At 39.3% G+C, this 16,549-nt stretch overlaps 1 protein-coding gene across 2 annotated transcripts in view; it reads left to right on the plus strand.

The window, feature by feature from the left end:
• LOC143940688 (uncharacterized) overlaps nucleotides 1–16,549 on the plus strand; it is a 68,551-nt gene that overhangs the window by 34,749 nt on the left and 17,253 nt on the right. The window contains exons 6-9 of one of the 2 annotated variants that reach the window (XM_077462321.1): nucleotides 105–206; nucleotides 3,576–3,686; nucleotides 6,526–6,639; nucleotides 15,625–15,803. In XM_077462321.1, coding sequence (XP_077318447.1) covers nucleotides 105–206; nucleotides 3,576–3,686; nucleotides 6,526–6,639; nucleotides 15,625–15,803 — 506 coding nt within the window. The remainder of the gene's footprint in view (nucleotides 1–104; nucleotides 207–3,575; nucleotides 3,687–6,525; nucleotides 6,640–15,624; nucleotides 15,804–16,549) is intronic. The other variant, XM_077462322.1, reaches the window with a different exon arrangement.

A 16,549-nucleotide genomic window follows, 5' to 3' on the forward strand; every position in this document is an offset into this window, starting at 1 on the left:
ATTACCCCGAATAAGTGAAATGCTCTTAGAATTTAAATTGCCTTACATTCTCAGATGTAGTAGCAGAGGTAATAAATTCTGAATAAACATTCCTTTTTGAACAGTTCGAGAACGTACAGTCAGAATTACAAAAGGTACAGGAGACTACCCATGGGGATTCCGGATCCAGTTTTCAAAACCAATTCTGGTTACTGAAGTCGATACAAGTAAGTGAATTATTTATTGAAAGCCTGGAACAGTGAATTGTGAGAAAACAGGCCTGTTCCTGGGGTTATGAAAAATATCTTAGCATTTAGGTGTTCTTTTACATTTTATCTAAATGTGTTTCAATCATATTCCTCAAGAAAATAATTAAAGCTGCTGAGCTTTCTAAAAACTTCAAATATTTGTAATCAGAAGGGAGAGAATGTTTCATGAATTGAAAATTGCTTTTCGAAGAATAATGACATTTTTTATTGGTTGGAAACCTTGTTCAATAAATAAAAGCATGCAAATATGTTTTCTGAAACCTGGAATTTTTACAGGTTTGACAAGAGCTGCATGATTATTATAAAATCATTAGAGCAATAGCTGGACACAAATCCACATAAACTATCCTAATGATAATCACTAAAATGTTGTAAACTTGTTATGGCATTTTAATATACTATACACAAAGGTGTAAGGGAGGCTATTTTATGGGGAATACATTTGAAAGCCAGCCCAGGACACACTAATTTGTAAATACAAACGAACTAGGAGTTTTCAGTTTTATACTGCCTCTTGTGCCTTTGGATTTACCCACCCATGGTATGGGCAGCATCACCAGCCAGTTGTGAGGTGCTGGAGAGGGCTGTCAGGATTCATAAATGAATAAATGAGGAAACTCAACAATACCTGATATATCAGGATATGAAGGTACTATATCTCCTGCCTGCTTGAGTGTACAATTGGCCACTCAATACCCATACAGATTGGGCAGGGAGCACACACAGCTCTGTACAAGGCCCAAGTAAATTGGAAATTTGATGGCTTTGTTGGCAAGAAGCAAGGCAGAGGTAAGAATATTCCATATCTTTTTACATTACAGGTAAAGTATTATGCCCTGTACACACAGTCGGACTTTCCGATGGAAAATGTGTGATCGGATCGTGTTGTTGTGAAAATCCGAACGTGTGTGGGTTCCATCTGACTTTTTCCGTCAGAATTTCCGATACACAAAGTCTGATGGTTTAAATTCTGATCGTGTGTAGACAATTCCGACGGACAAAGTGCCACGCATGCTCAGAATAAATTACAAAACAAAGCTATTAGCTACTGGCCTCTTTATAGTCCCATCGTACGTGTTCCACGTCACCTCGTTCTGAACGATCATATTTTTTGATTTTGTCGTCGGAATGCCCGACTGTGTGTACAGGGCATAAAAGTGAGTTTTGGGGCTTCCCAGGTGCTGTGGTCAGTAACTAGAGAGATCTGCAGCCATCATGTGCAGCCAGTAACTGAAAACCTTATTGACCATTTTCCTGGAAGTAGATTTTTTAAAAAGATATTGGTGGACTATTTCGTCTTTGTACAAAGTACCAAATATGTAAAAAAAGATCCCTCAAAGATATAAAAAACAATCCGAAGAGGGATTTTATTTATATTGGGCAGTAACTGTCAGGAACTACTTTTCAAATTGTTTAAGCCTAAAAGCTCCTTGTTTTTTTTTTAAACTGGGAAGAAATTGAATTGGACAGCCTCAGAACACCAACTTATGGACATTCTAGAGGGTTTTTGGAATAATGTCTGGGGTCAAATTTAAGGTAAAGGATTCCATTAGTGAGATTGTAATTTTGAGGACCACCTAAAAACTACTTAGAAAAAAGTCATTCAGCAACTATGCACCATCATGTGGTTTTAAAATAAGCAGTGAAAAAGTTGATATAATGGCATTGTGATTTGACCATGGGATGGATGCTTTGTAGCAGGAGTCCAGCTGAGGCAAAATGTGGGTAAGGACAAATATGTGGTTCACTCTAGATAATACTTTGGGGGGGGGGGGGTTGAATAGTGAGCATAGTCTTGTTCAATTGAGTGGAGTTCTTTCCTAGAGTCTAACAAGGCATGTTGTTGTAGTGTTTTTTCAATTTTCTATAGTTGTTATGTCATGCAGCCAATGTAGATGCAAATAGTGCACAATTATTATGTGGGCACTGATTGCCTAAAAACAAAGTACATAACTTCACATGTAGTGTACAGTATGTGCTGTGGAATATAACTGGGGCCTGTAAACAATTTCTGGCTATAAGTAAATCAGGCAGGTATCTGCAGTGAAGGCATTTTTATCATCAGTGACTGTGATTGCACTGAAAGAGAAATTGTAGAATACTGCCAATGTACACTTCAGCATAAACAGCATTTTATTCTGGTTTTCTGTTTAAGAAGACACAATGGGGTTGATTTATTAAAGGCAAATAGACTGTTCACTTTGCAAGTTAAGTTGCACTGTGCAAAGGAATTTTCCCTGGAAATTACTGAATTTGTTAAAGCTATGATAACTTCCATCATCCAATCAAGTGCAATCAAAAATTTGTTTTTCATTTTATTTTTTTGCACATGATTGGATATTCTCTGCAAAAGTGAAAATTCCCCACATTCACTAAGCTCAGGGGAAAAAGTCTCTTGCACAGTGCAATTTCCCTTGCAACTTGAACAACCTATTTAACAGTCCCATACTCTGCAATGTAATTACAATTCAGTCAATGTGCTGCGCTTCTCAACCAACCTTAAGTCCCGGTTCACACCAGTGCACTGTGCGATATCGCTTATAGTTCGCACCGCACTGCAGTGCAAATCACATGCGATGTCTATGCAATGCGATTTCAGCCATACAGATAGTATGGCTTAATTTGCATCACATTCGGACCAAACTCACACAGGACCCTTTTTTGGGCCGCTCCAGAATCTGATCGCATGGGTGTTCACACCCATGCATTCCGATTCATGTCCGAACTGGACAGTTCGCACTACGATATGCGAACTGATTTAAAGGATGTCATTAACTTCTATTGACACTCTAAGCAGTGTGAACTGCCTTGCGAGTCAGGTGCGATGCAGGATCCCGCAGTGGATTTTGCAGGGTTCACGCTTCGCATTAGTGTAAACCGAGCCTAAAATCTAGTTCTAAACAATTTATTCTATATATATATATTTTTTTGTTTTGTTTTGTTATTTGCACACATGGATGAATTACATAAGCACTTGATGTTATATGTGCATTATAGAGTGATACATAGTATCTGTTTAGAAGAAGGTTTAAGGCTGGTTAGAAGCGCGGCACATTTATTGAATTGTGAACAACCTATTTGCCTTTAGTAAATCGACCCCAATGATTTGCGCATCAACATATTTCGGAGGCTACATTTATGGAAACACATTTGTTTATTTTTAAATCAAAGTAACTATTCCTTTAGAAATTTAGTTTTTGTAATTCTTAAAAATATTTTAGCGAGAAAATTCTCGATGATCAGACTGTTTTTTCTACAGTCCAACTTTGTAAGGTGTTTTAGATTTCACACCACTTTGGCTGCATAATGTATGTGTTATGTTAACAGATGGAGCAGCTGAAGAAGCAGGACTTCAGGTGGGCGACATAGTAATGGCTGTTAATGGAACTGATGTGACCAGTATTCCTCATTCAGAAGCTGCGTGCCTAGCAAGACAAGGTTAGAACTCATCTTAACATAATGAGCTACACTGTGTATAGTACCTATATACTACTATATATATATATATAGTATATATACTATACTGTATGTCTAAAAAAATATAGTTGGCACATTACAATTCATTCAATTTGCAAAACTGTTACAGTTATTTTAGGTAGCTGTGTAATAAATAAATTAGTTCGTAGATATGAACTACAATGTGGCATGATTTTAAAATATCTTATTTTAGATATCATATTTTTGTATTATTCCACGTACTTGGAACTGATGCTCAAACAGTGTACTAATTTCATGTTGTTCGACTTTGTACTGCAGAATTGAAAATAGCTTTCTTTTTGTTACATTATTGTATACATAAGCCCCCAATGTGTCAATTTTTACTGTTCAGTGTTTCATTATTTCTTACTCCTACATTTTTTATTTTTTTCTTACAAAAATAAGTCTGTGGGTTTTTTTTTATATTGTATCATGGGATGGAATTTAACCGTTTTTTGTTTTTTTTAATTCTTGAGACAAATTGGCTTTTCAAACACCCATTTAAGAGCTGGGGATTTGTTTTTTACAAAATAGGAAACTAACCTGCACATAATTAAAATGTGTATAGTGAACAGAGGCATCCTTGGTTTACCTTTACCACACATTACATGTTAGTAGATCAGTCTTGATGATTATCCATTCTAAATAGGCCAGTGGAGGGTAGAAAGGCAAAGTATCCCCAAATCTCCCAGTAGGGGAGACATGGGCATGCAGGGGATTTTTAGCGTGCCTAACGATGTACTCCACAAAAAAGGGGATATACATAAAAATAGCAATATTTATTAGACACATCCTATCCTTCACTGAAACTGGAGTTAAAATCTAAGAGTACAGTCTAAAATCATTTGATACATGTTGCCAGATTTGTCATACAAACAACAGAGCAGTAGCGATGCGGGGGTCGATGTGTTTTGCCCAGATAAGGGCTTCCTCAGGATCTACTTTGTGTTCACAACCTAACTTTGGGTTAAATTTAAGGTTTTGGCTGCCATCTTTATTCTCTTGGTACTCTAATCTATTGGGTCAAAAATCTTCTCTTGTACGGAGAACCATTGCCATTCTTGATAACACCATGTTGGTATAGTACTGTTGAGCATTCTTTTTATCAGCTTTGCTGCACTCACTGTTATGGGTCAATATGTTGTGAACATGAAGTGCATCCTGAGGAAACCCTTATCTGGGTTTAACGCATCGATCCCAGCATCACTACTGTTCTGTTGTTTGTATGACAAATCTGGCAGGTATCACATTATTTTAGACTGTTACTCTTAGATTTTAAATTGTGTCTAATAAATATTGTTGTTTTTATGTATATCGCCTTTTTTGTGGAGTACATTGTTAGGTATGCTAAAAATCCCCAAACCTCCCTCCCTGGGAGAATTGGCGATACTCTGTCTTTCTATTTATTGATGTTTTAGGGATTATGCCTCTCTTTTTTTTTGGGGGGGGGGGGTTTGTACAAGCTCTCCCACCCTATACTCCAGTTCCAGTGAAGGATAGTCCCTCAACTCAGCATCAATTTGACCACCCCTGACATTCCTGAATACCTGTTTTTGGAAGTAGAAATTCTTGCCTGATCACTATTGGTTGTCACAAATTAATCTTGCCCCAGGCACTGCCCACTATGCCTACTTCCTTCCTCCACTGCCTAAGCAGGAACATTCATCAACCAGAGATTTTACACAGAAGCTGGCCCAAATAACATAACTAACGTTCAACATCTAGACGTTATTGTTCTTTGAGGATGTGAAGATCTCACAATTGTGTACATGATCTACCCATTTATGGCTAGCCATAGCCATGTTATGGCCAAACTGCTGCTGAGGTTGCTTTTCATGATTTACTTTTGTAGGCTGAAAACTAAACATCATTTGAATATACTTAAGTAGACCCTGTCACCAGGCCATTCATTTCAGCAAAAATCTTCCCATAACATTATATATGTATTTAGTGTATCTTATGCATGCTTTTTAACTGGAATAGCCTCCTTGGTGTAGACATCCAAAAGCCCTGGGGCTGCCACGTTTGATGATATGGCTGTTACATATAAATTATATAGGGAGATGTGGGGAGGGGTGAAGATGCTGGGTCAGCACAGACATCAGTTGGACACTCCTAGGAGAGGAAGGAGCTACAGTATGTCATGCAAGGAGAGGGGGGCTGTGCCAGGGAAATTACTGACTACTGTTAGAGTAGTCAAATTCTCTAGCAAAAAAGATCAAAGAAACATGGCAAGTAAATAAACTATTTATGCAAAGCAAAGACAATGCAAGTGAGCATTTAAAATACTTGATTTTTCTGTGATTTTACCTGCAATTTCCTAAATTGGCAAGAGGTTTTTTTTCTACATTACAGTACATTTCTTAACTGGTTTCTCTGGACATACAATATGTTGTATGTCATGGTCATTTTCACATTATACTGGAAAATACTGTTAATGTGGGTTAAAATTGTGCCCTGTTAAAACCAAATGAAATGTTTATGATTGTGATCCACCCACATGTAGCTACTAGCTACTTGGTATTGCCAAATGCAGGAGTTACAGTCTTAGGTCTCATCTGCAGTGCCAACGTCGATTCTTATATGTGGCACACCATGATGGGTTATCCATCCAGTATTATTTACAAAAAAAAATGCTGGTGGGCAATCCATAATTTTGCTACACAGAAGAATTAGAGTTTAGCCTATGAAAGTTTTAAAGTTACTGACACATGCCCATATTTTTCACCTACAGCACAGGCGTTATCAAATGAAGTATTTAGGCTAGCAATGTCATTAATACATTCATTTTTCTCATCAGACAAAAGCTGCAGCTACAGAACTGTGCTGGCTGTGCTTACAAAAAGAGTTTCCCCCCTGTATGGTCCAAAAATAGGAAACATACATCAATTCTTTACTTTCGACATTAATCATGGTAAGACCTGAGAGTTCCTTGGTTTGTATTCTCACAATCCAAACTCCTCTCCTCCAAGTGTCAGCTTCTCAAAGCTACCTAGAGTACATCCTATATTCCTCTGATCTGATCTAGCTTAGTGTATAAATTACAAACAAAGCATCCCACAAATGTATGCAGTAGATATTTAGTAGAGTTGCATACAGCAAAAATACATTGATGTATTTTTGCCTAAGTAGCAGGGGATGCGGTGCTCAATGTTGGATGTTAAATTACACAAAATGAGATATATTTAACTTAACAGGTTACTTAATGAATGCAGGGTGAAAAGAAATTCCCAATGATTTATGTATTTTATTATATATTTGTGGTTCAACTGTGGCAGTTTTTACAGAATTCAAGTTTAAAAAGTATATCAGTTTTTAAAGTGACATTGGATGATAAGCACATTTATTGCTTGAATTTAATCATTGCAAATAGGCAACCCATACATATAAGGAGTGTGCCATTGTGTATAACTGAAATAGTCAAACAGCTGTGCTAAAAAATACCCTGCTCTTCTTATGTCATGTAAACAAGCTGGAAAACGGTATGTCATGTTGGATCATAATAACATGTTTAGAAATGTTACTGCATTCAGCACTGCATGCCCTTGAGAGCAAAAGTCTATTTTTTATATTTATACTATATAAGTCCCAGACCACCCAAAATCGATCTGTCAGTTTTGAGCAATGCTAAAGAACCAACATGGTTGCGCTAAGTGTCAGAAAAATATGATAATTTAAGTAACTAAATAGTGATAGCTGCACTCACTATATATCCACACACACATATAATAACAAATATAAATAAAAATGTGTTCCGCTAGCAAGATAACGTGCATCAATAATTAAAAAAAAATGCCAATTAACCAAATACAGTGCTTAAACAAGTATGTTTAACATAGACATGTGCAAATAGATAAATTAATTCATAAACATCCAAGGAAAGTTCCTTATAGAGAGAAAGATGCACAGTGCAAACAATCCATCAATAAATGCTCAGTGTAAATAATCCATCAATAAATGCATGTGTTGCCTAAATCCAATTAACCAGTATAAATATACACCACTCCGCAACAAGGGCACACCCCACTCACAAGCTACTTGTTTAAGCACTGTATTTGTTGTATCATCTGATTGGTTGGCACTTTTTTAATTATTATGCACTAGCACCTTATCTTGATTTTATCTTTATTTATATTCGTTTTTTGAGCATGGACACACTAGCTTCTGCTTCAGCTGTGAGAAATATTTCCAATGCTTTATTTCCTGTCCATGACCATTGCAATCATGTTATACTATCTCTTCTGGAATTCTCCTTTAACAACACAGGGAATCTATTCTAGAGGGTTAAGTATGACACAATCTTTGGCTTTGTAATGGCTGCACTAGGAGTATTACCCAAGAACTTAGATGGAGATAATGGGCTGTAAAATCCTCGGCAGTTAAGTGTTTTATGCCACAATCTGAAATATAGTTGCTTGAACTAGACATGCAACAGCACTCATTGGCCAGTAACATTTTGAGTAATCTCCGCTCATAACAATGCTGAACATCAGTTAACTAAGAATACTGCTTACTGATTACACCATAATCTCAGTGATCTCGGTGGGTGATCTGTAGTGAAACTGAAAATGCTAAATTATTCTTATTTAAAGTGGTTGTGAACCCTCACATATACCCAGTGACGTGACTAACCTTAGGTGATACACAGAGATTAAACAAAGCCTCTTATATAAGTTGTACCTGTTTATCTTCTGCCCTATCTCCTCTACAGCCTCTCAAGGCACACATTCTAAACAGCATTTCTAAGTTTCAGAAGGCATGGGGAGGGGATCTGATGTCACACATTGCACAGCATACAGCAGGGGGATGAGTGTAATTTAAATGAATGAATGAATGAATGAAATACTTGTATAGCGCACAATGCGAACTGAATCGCCTCTAGGCGCTGTGGCGAGCTTTGATCATCTGCTAAAAGAGGAAGGTCTTGAGTTTTTTCCTAAAAGCCAGGTGATTTTCTTCCAGGCGGATGTTTATTGGTAGAGCATTCCATAGCCGAGGCCCTTGGACAGCGAATCTCCGATCCCCCTTGGATTTATACCGGGCTTTGGGCACGAGGAGGAGGTTTTTGTTGGCTGATCGAAGACTGCGGTTTGGTGTGTAATGATTTATTTTCTCCATTAGGTATTGCGGAGCTTCTCTATGCACGCATTTGTGGGTGAGGCAAAGGGTCTTGAACGTGATCCGATTTTTTACGGTTAGCCAATGTAAGCTCCTCAGTGAAGGAGAAATGGATTCCCAGGGTTTTTTTCCTGTTATCAGCCTTGCCGCCGTGTTTTGGATCAGTTGTAATCGCGCAAGTTGATATTGTGGTAATCCTATGTAAAGCGAGTTTGTCATTCTTTGGGATAAAAGGGATGAGTCTGCGAAGCATGCGCAGCAGATGGTGAGATCGACTGACTACTGCTCCTATTTGCGCATCCATTGACATTTGTGCGTCTAAAATAACCCCGAGACTCTTCGCTTTGGTCTTTGGGGAGATAGTCTGCCCAAAGACGGTTGGTGGAGACCAGGAGGTTTTGGTTGCGGGCTTATGATTTGGGTGTAAGATAAGAAGCTCTGTCTTTGATTGGTTCAGCTGGAGGGAGTTGGTGGTCATCCAGTCCTCTATTGATTTGAGGCAGTTTTCAAGTTGTTGTTGTTGATCTTTTTTCCCATTGATCCGGAAATAAAGTTGCGTGTCGTCAGCGTAAGAGTGGAAGCAGAGATCTGAGCATCTGATGATTTGAAGGAGTGGGCGAATGTAAATGTTGAAGAGAACGGGTGACAACGGAGAGCCTTGAGGGACTCCGCAGGTGACTGCCCGAGTTTCGGAGAGGAATTTTCCTAGTTTCACTGTCTGTGACCGATTTCCTAGGAAGGACGCGAACCAATGGAGATCTATGTCTTGGACTCCGGCTACTTCTGTGAGGCGGACGAGTAGAGTATTGTGATCTACTGTATCAAACGCTGCACTTAGGTCTAGCAGTACGAGGAGACACGGCTCTCCGTCATCTGCCGCTTCGAGGGCGTCATCCCAAATCTTGAGGAGAGCTGTTTCTGTTCCATGACCCGGGCGGAAGCCTGATTGCAGCGGGTCCAGGAGTTTGTGAGTATCCAGGTGAAGTTGTAGCTGATGTACTACAGCTTTCTCCATGATCTTAGAAATGGTGTTGAGGCTTGTAATTGGCCTACGGTTGTTTGGATCCTGAGGGTCCAGGTTTGGTTTCTTGAGTAGAGGTTTGACGATGCCTTGTTTGAGGATGCTGGGAACAATCCCTTCGTGGAATGATCGGTTTATGAGGTGGGTTATGGTTGGAGCCACGATGTCGGAGCATTCTTTCAGTAGTTTTGTGGGGATGATGTCAATAGGCGAGGTACTGTCACGCAGTTTATTAATGATGTTTTTTGCGGTGTCTACGGTAATTGGGGATAGTGAAAATTTTGGCGGTTGCGGTATGTTGGTGCGGACATCCTCTTTATGTATTTGCTGGCTGAGGTCGGATGTTTTCTTCTGACAAATTGTTTCCCTGATGGTTTTGACTTTATCGATGAAAAAATCTGACAGTTTGTCACAGTAATCCTGGGATTCGCTTTCTGGGGGTTCTAGGCACACCGGATTCATTGATTGATTAACCAGTTTAAACAGTTCCCGTGGTTGGTTTGCGGCCGTTGAGATTGTATATGAGAAGTGGTCCTTTTTGGCTTTGAAGATTGCTTTCCGATAATTCTCTGTCAGACCTTTGTAGTTAAATAGGTTTTCCTCGGTGGGATTTCTTCTCCATGTTCTTTCCGCTCTTCTGCGTTCTTGCTTTAGTACGGAGAGGGAGCTATTAAACCATCCAGCATTTTTCTTCCTGATGAGAGCCCTGCGTTTTGGTGCTACCGAGTCTGCTGATTGCAGTAATGCCTTGTTCAGGGAGTTGAGTGTTTCCTCCGTAGAGTGGTTTAAGGTTATTGTAGATATTTTTTTTGGACAGAGTGGTTTTGAAGGCTTCGGAGTACAGTTTTTTATGCGATCTGGTCCAGTGCGTTGTTACAGGTTTCCGTTTTGCGTTGGTGATGTTGGTAGTGATTTTGAATTTGATGGCGTGGTGATCCGTCCATGGCAGAGTTATGTTGTCGCATATGTTGACGTCGATGTTCTGTTTGAAAATGAGGTCCAGGGTGTGTCCTGACCCATGCGTGGGAGTCTTTATCAGTTGCTGTAGACCCAGTTCTTCTAGTTGATTGATGCAGGCAGTCGCGATGGGGTCTTTAGGCTCGTTTGCCCAAAGGTTGAAATCTCCGAGTGCCAGGAAATTTTTGAATTTTAGGGTGTGCATTGCAAAGGATTCCGTGAGGGGTGAAAGAAGATTGGACTTTGGTCCCGGTGGTCTGTAGCACAGTAGAATATGAGTGGTGTCATGGGGTGTTGGTTGAAAATGTAGCGTCAGGGTTTCCATAAAAGACACTGGGTTCTGAGATGATGGTTTAGTGAGATCCAGGTGACCTTTAAAGATCACTGCTAGGCCTCCTCCTTTTTTCCCTATCCGGTGTTCGGTTAGGATCCTGTAGTTTTCCGGCACCAATTCGGTGAGGATGGTGTTGCAGTCAGAGGTTAACCAGCTTTCGGTGATGAAGAGACAATCTACATTGTTCTCGATGATGAAGTCGTGTACTTCCAGTCTATGTTTGACTGCAGACCTGGCGTTAATCAAGGCGCAATCTAATTGTAGTGGTCGAGTAGATGTCTTCCTGTGGTTGGGAGCTGCTTGTCGTCCGGTTTTTAATAGTTGTTCTCTTTGAAGTATTTTTTGTATGGAAGATGGCAATGTGGTGTTGATGTTCCTTAGTCTGTGCAGAACTTCAGCTGAGTATTTGAAGTAGCACATGGTTTGTGGATGCTGTTGATGGTACTATGGGCCTAAGATGATGATCCTGATCAGGGTATTGATCCTGAGGTGGGGCTAGGTATCAGACTTGCCGCCGTGCTTGAGGCTATTAGCGCGCAAGTTGATCAGGGGATGCCTATATGGATGCGGAAGGAGTTGTTGTATTCGGTTGCTGGCTGTTCCAGCTGCCTTTACTTAAGGTGGAGATCTCCGCTTAGAAAAGAAGTCTGGCTGTGATCTGGAATAGTCGTCCTAGGATAGCGTAAAAAATGGAAAGGAGGCCGGAGGTAGGGGTATGCTAACCTATGGTTGTTCCAGAGGAAGGCAAAAAACCCCCTGACAGTAGCAGCCAAACGCACCAGTGGGGCAAAAATTCCTTCCTGATCCCCGTAGGCGGTCGGACAGAGTCCCTGGAACAATCACTGGGGGGGGGGGGGGGGGGAGTGGAGGTGCGAGCTTACCTGGCTGCGGTTGTCCCCTTAAAACACTCTGATCCGGTGAATCTGGCTTGCTGTCAGCCTGACATTTCTGGAAAGCTGTCTGGTTGCCCCTTGCAGTGGGATCTTTAAAATGGAGGGGAGGATGGATGTAGGATAGAGGTTAGAGACTCCTGTCTTAACTCCTGTTTTCAACTCCTGGTTATTAACTCTCCACTTTAGTTCAAAAAAATCCACTTATGTTCAGAAAATCCACATGCAAGCCACAATCAGGGAGCAAGCTCAAGGGGGAGTTTGTATAACTACCTTTATCACACCTGTGAACAATTAACCCCTCCCCTAATTTGGGAGGAAGAAAGAGGGGAAAAAAAATGCTGTTTAAAAAGTGTCAGCAAAAAATGTCTTTTAAAAACTGCTAGCAAATGTATCAAATAAAGGAGGGGAGAAAATAAAACACCCCCAAAAACAACACTTGCAAGCAGAAGCAGTCAAGCAGAAGCAGTCAAAGCACAACTCCTGGTTATTAACTCTCCACTTTAGTTCAAAAAAATCCACTTATGTGGATTTGAGACCTGAGTGGTGGGAAAGGGAACACCACCCTCTAGACAGTCTCATAGGAAACCATGAACAGCTAAGGCTATCAATCATCTGCTGTGTGCTGGAGGTGAGCAGGGCCATCTCCTAGGATTGTCTGGTGGCGGCATATAATGTCAGAAGTGACTCATTATGATAGCAGCAGAACGACAAATAAGACAGAAATCACTGTAGGTACTTTGGATCAAAGCTAGTACACATTATAGAAGGATATGCTTTGTTCATTTTTAATTTCAGAGGTTTACAACAGCTTTAAGTAACTATAACCAGACAGGTTATGGTGAAGTGGATTTACAAGTAACCAAAAAGTGGAGGGCTTTTTGTTAATTTAATCTGCCGGTAATACTTTTTCACAGGCTGCAAGCCCTACCCCAACATGGCTTCCATACAATGAACTGACGATGGCAAATAAGCCTGAAATAGCTGTATGCTGTTGGGAAGAAATGGCTTTATAAGCTGTATCTGTGCTGTAAACCAGTGTAGCTGGGTGCATGGTTGGCCCAGGGTCATTATATAATTATTTGCATTGCTCCTTTCACTGTCAATAATGAATAAACCCTTTCATTTTTTGGGTATGTGATGGAAGTGGGAGATGCGAAGACCTTTTATTAAAAAAAAAACAAAAAAAAAACAGATCTACAGTGTTTGGGTTTATGTTATGCAATTTTAAATAGAATTCTGCATCCTATTAATCTTCTATTGGCCTTGAAGATGCAACAAAAGAATAACACAATCAATGGGCACAAACAATCTAAGCAAACTTTAGTCATATTTAAACTGGCGCACATAGTAGGAATAGAGAGCAGTCATGTTCATTGTGCAATATACATACCAGTCAGGCTTCAGTTTTAACTAGAAATACTATTTGTGATTGGGTTACTGCAAACTGCTAATCATCATTGGTTTTTGCACCACACAAAGAAGTTGCTGTTTTATATTCAATATGAGATTACCTATTCATTACTCACACTTGGAGGAGGGGAATTTTGAGAGAATAATGGGATATCTAAAAATATTGCTATGAAGGAGGAGAGTACCAGTGCTGGGCACTGTGCTGGATTCTCTGATAAAAAAGAGAGAGTATCTGGAGAGAGATGGCGATGTAAGACTTGTCACGTGGTTCCAGTACCGATTTATTTCTCTGGGTTTATCTTTCCCTTTTCTAAGAGAATGACACCTAACTCTTCCATAAAGCAGTGCCCTAGAGCCCTTTTGGCATGTATAAAAATATTCTCCTTTCTAATTTGAAAGACTACACCGATCACTGCTACACTGGTCCCAAAAAATGAGACCTCAAGAATCATTTTCCTTTAGTAGTCGAACACCACTACTAAGAACACTCAGCCCAGCTCGATTTTGTTTTTGGCAGCCAGACAGGAAGTTCTCGTCCTGCTCCAGGAACACAGCGCTCTATACTGTACAGCCACTGCAACTATTAGTGAAGTAAATAGTTTGTTTGGACCTGCTTGGTCTAAATTAAACTACTAATTAAAAAAAACATGGAGACGAGCGGTAAACATGTGACACAGATGATATGAGGTCTAGAAAAACAGATTTTTTTTCTTTGTGTCACTTTAAAATGAATTTGTAGAGGTCTGTACCCAGTCCTGTCTATATTGGTGAGACAGTTAAGATTGGCCAGATAATACTTTATCCATGTGAAGCGACACTTCTGACACATCTGTTTAGGTAAAAGGATGCCAAAAATATATTTTTAATTAGATTTTTTGTTGGTTTTTGTTATTTTTCTCTGTAAGGCTGAGACTTCACACTTCTTACAAATCTATAGCAATTATGCCTGTAATTACTGTATTTGTCAAGCAAGTTTCCAGTCTATTTTTTAAATGAGGTTTTTTTCATTTACATATCTACCATGGGGGAAATTATAGCCTAATAATTGTTTTTGTTAAAGTGGAACCAAACTCCAATATACTGACCTTCCTTCTAGCGAAGTGACATCCATGAACTGTCCATTTCTGCTAAGCTTGGCATCTTTGATTATCTTGTTTGGCCCACTTGGGTGACGTAACGCTCACAAAGGTGCATGGGAGTTAATTCATCCCAGCACCAAGGCATGCAAAAGTCAGTGACCATTCTACGGAAGTTTGTAAACCGGCACGTAAGAAGCCTCTTTAGCTTTGATGGCAGAAGAGACATGGGATTTTTGTTCTGCAATAAAAAGCCTTCCTGCAAAAAAAATTTAGATAAAGTTCCACTTTATGATTCCTTTCTGGAAATATAAACTTGCCTATCTTCAATTTGCAACTCACAGCTCAGTTTTCTGTGTTTGAGACATGAAAAGTTACTCAACTAAATATTTTTATTAACATTAGATACATTTATACATAAAAATGAGGCTACTTCTAAGAATTCTGGTACTAAGAAAATACCGGAACCTTGAGAAATATGAAATATTTGATAGCTCTAATGTGCAAAACAATTCCCACCACTTCTATGATACTGGCATGTTGTATGCAGTGCAGGTCAATACCAGACCCAACCTACATACTCTATGTGCATGACAGCTTGCTTTTCTACATAAGGTAAATAAGAACCATCCTGCAACATGCCAACATGTATTAGAATAGCAAGCACCAGGATGTGCTCTTCAAAATGTTGTCTGTCAATGTGCTTGGGTGACTGTGTTTGAAACTACAACCACCAAATTCTTCCCCCTTTCACTTTATTTGAATCTTTCAATGAAAAATATATTTAAACATTTTATTAAAACTAAGTTTTAGAAAAGTTTTAAAATGTTACAGGTATGAAAAAAAAAGATTTTGATCAATCTTTAGTAAACAGAAAAAAAATCAAATTTTACTGTTCATTTAAAATTTGAGTTCAGCTGCACTAAGCCTTAATGAACACTTCATTTATTGCTCCATACTCAAGTCATAAACACACAATATGCTCTAAATTGTACTATTATAAAGGTGTATTAACATGTAATGAAGAGATCATTATAGTTCCGAACAGGAAAAAAACTGATGTAAAGCATTTTAACTAAATATACTTCAGGTCCAGATGTGTTGACTTTGGTTGTTGGATCAGACATCAGCCGCTTCCCCAATACCCCAAGGCCGACGTGTCGTGGCTATCTTCATAAGCGCACACATTCAGGATTACTAAAAGGATGGAGGAAAAGATGGTTTGTCCTCAAACATGATGGAACTCTTCACTACTACAAGCATAAAAAGGTAAATTAGCAAATGTGTAAATTCATATTTTGATGTTACAGCTGTAATGTTATTAAAGCTTTTATTGCAGTAGCATTTGTAATTAAATTATAATGAAATCAAAGCTACACCCAACATTAAAATCCCAGTGTGGGTGTGTTAAAATAATAAACACTTCAATCTTTTAATTTGAGCAATAAGTCCAATAAGTTTGTTCTATAACAGTATTATGATTATAGTAGTACGTTGACCCAGGTGACCCTTTGTTGAACTCTTGCAGATCAGAAAGACAAGCTTTAGTTTACAACATACCGGTTTTGCATTCCCATACAAGTCTGTGGGAATGCAAAACTAGCTTGAAGCAGGTCAGCCGAAGGTAAAATGCAACTGTTAATGAAGTTAGAATAATCTCTGATGTGTCTATTATTATGTTACAGTGTGCTGCTTGGTGCTGTATATGATGATCCAGTTGTGATCCTCAATGTTTCTGTGGCGGAATGATGGCACCTCTACCTCTTAGCATAAGCCAGTGATGGTGAACCTTGGCACCCCAGATGTTTTGGAACTACATTTCCCATGATGTTCAGGCAATCTTCAGTGTAGTTGAGCATCATGGGAAAACTGTTTTGTGTCTCCCTGGCAGCAGATTTTGTCCTGTAACCTTTCCTGCTTGTCTTTTCTTTCTCCCTAAACTGTCCTCCCTGATCTTAAGAGGGCTGCAAAACCAAAATCATCCAGTCCTGGTTGCACAGTGGTTATTATATTTC

The sequence above is a fragment of the Lithobates pipiens genome, unplaced genomic scaffold (genome assembly GCF_037356315.1).
Source record: "Lithobates pipiens isolate NorthernLeopardFrog02 unplaced genomic scaffold, aLitPip1_a1.2 Scaffold_3, whole genome shotgun sequence".
Lineage (NCBI taxonomy): Eukaryota > Metazoa > Chordata > Amphibia > Anura > Ranidae > Lithobates > Lithobates pipiens.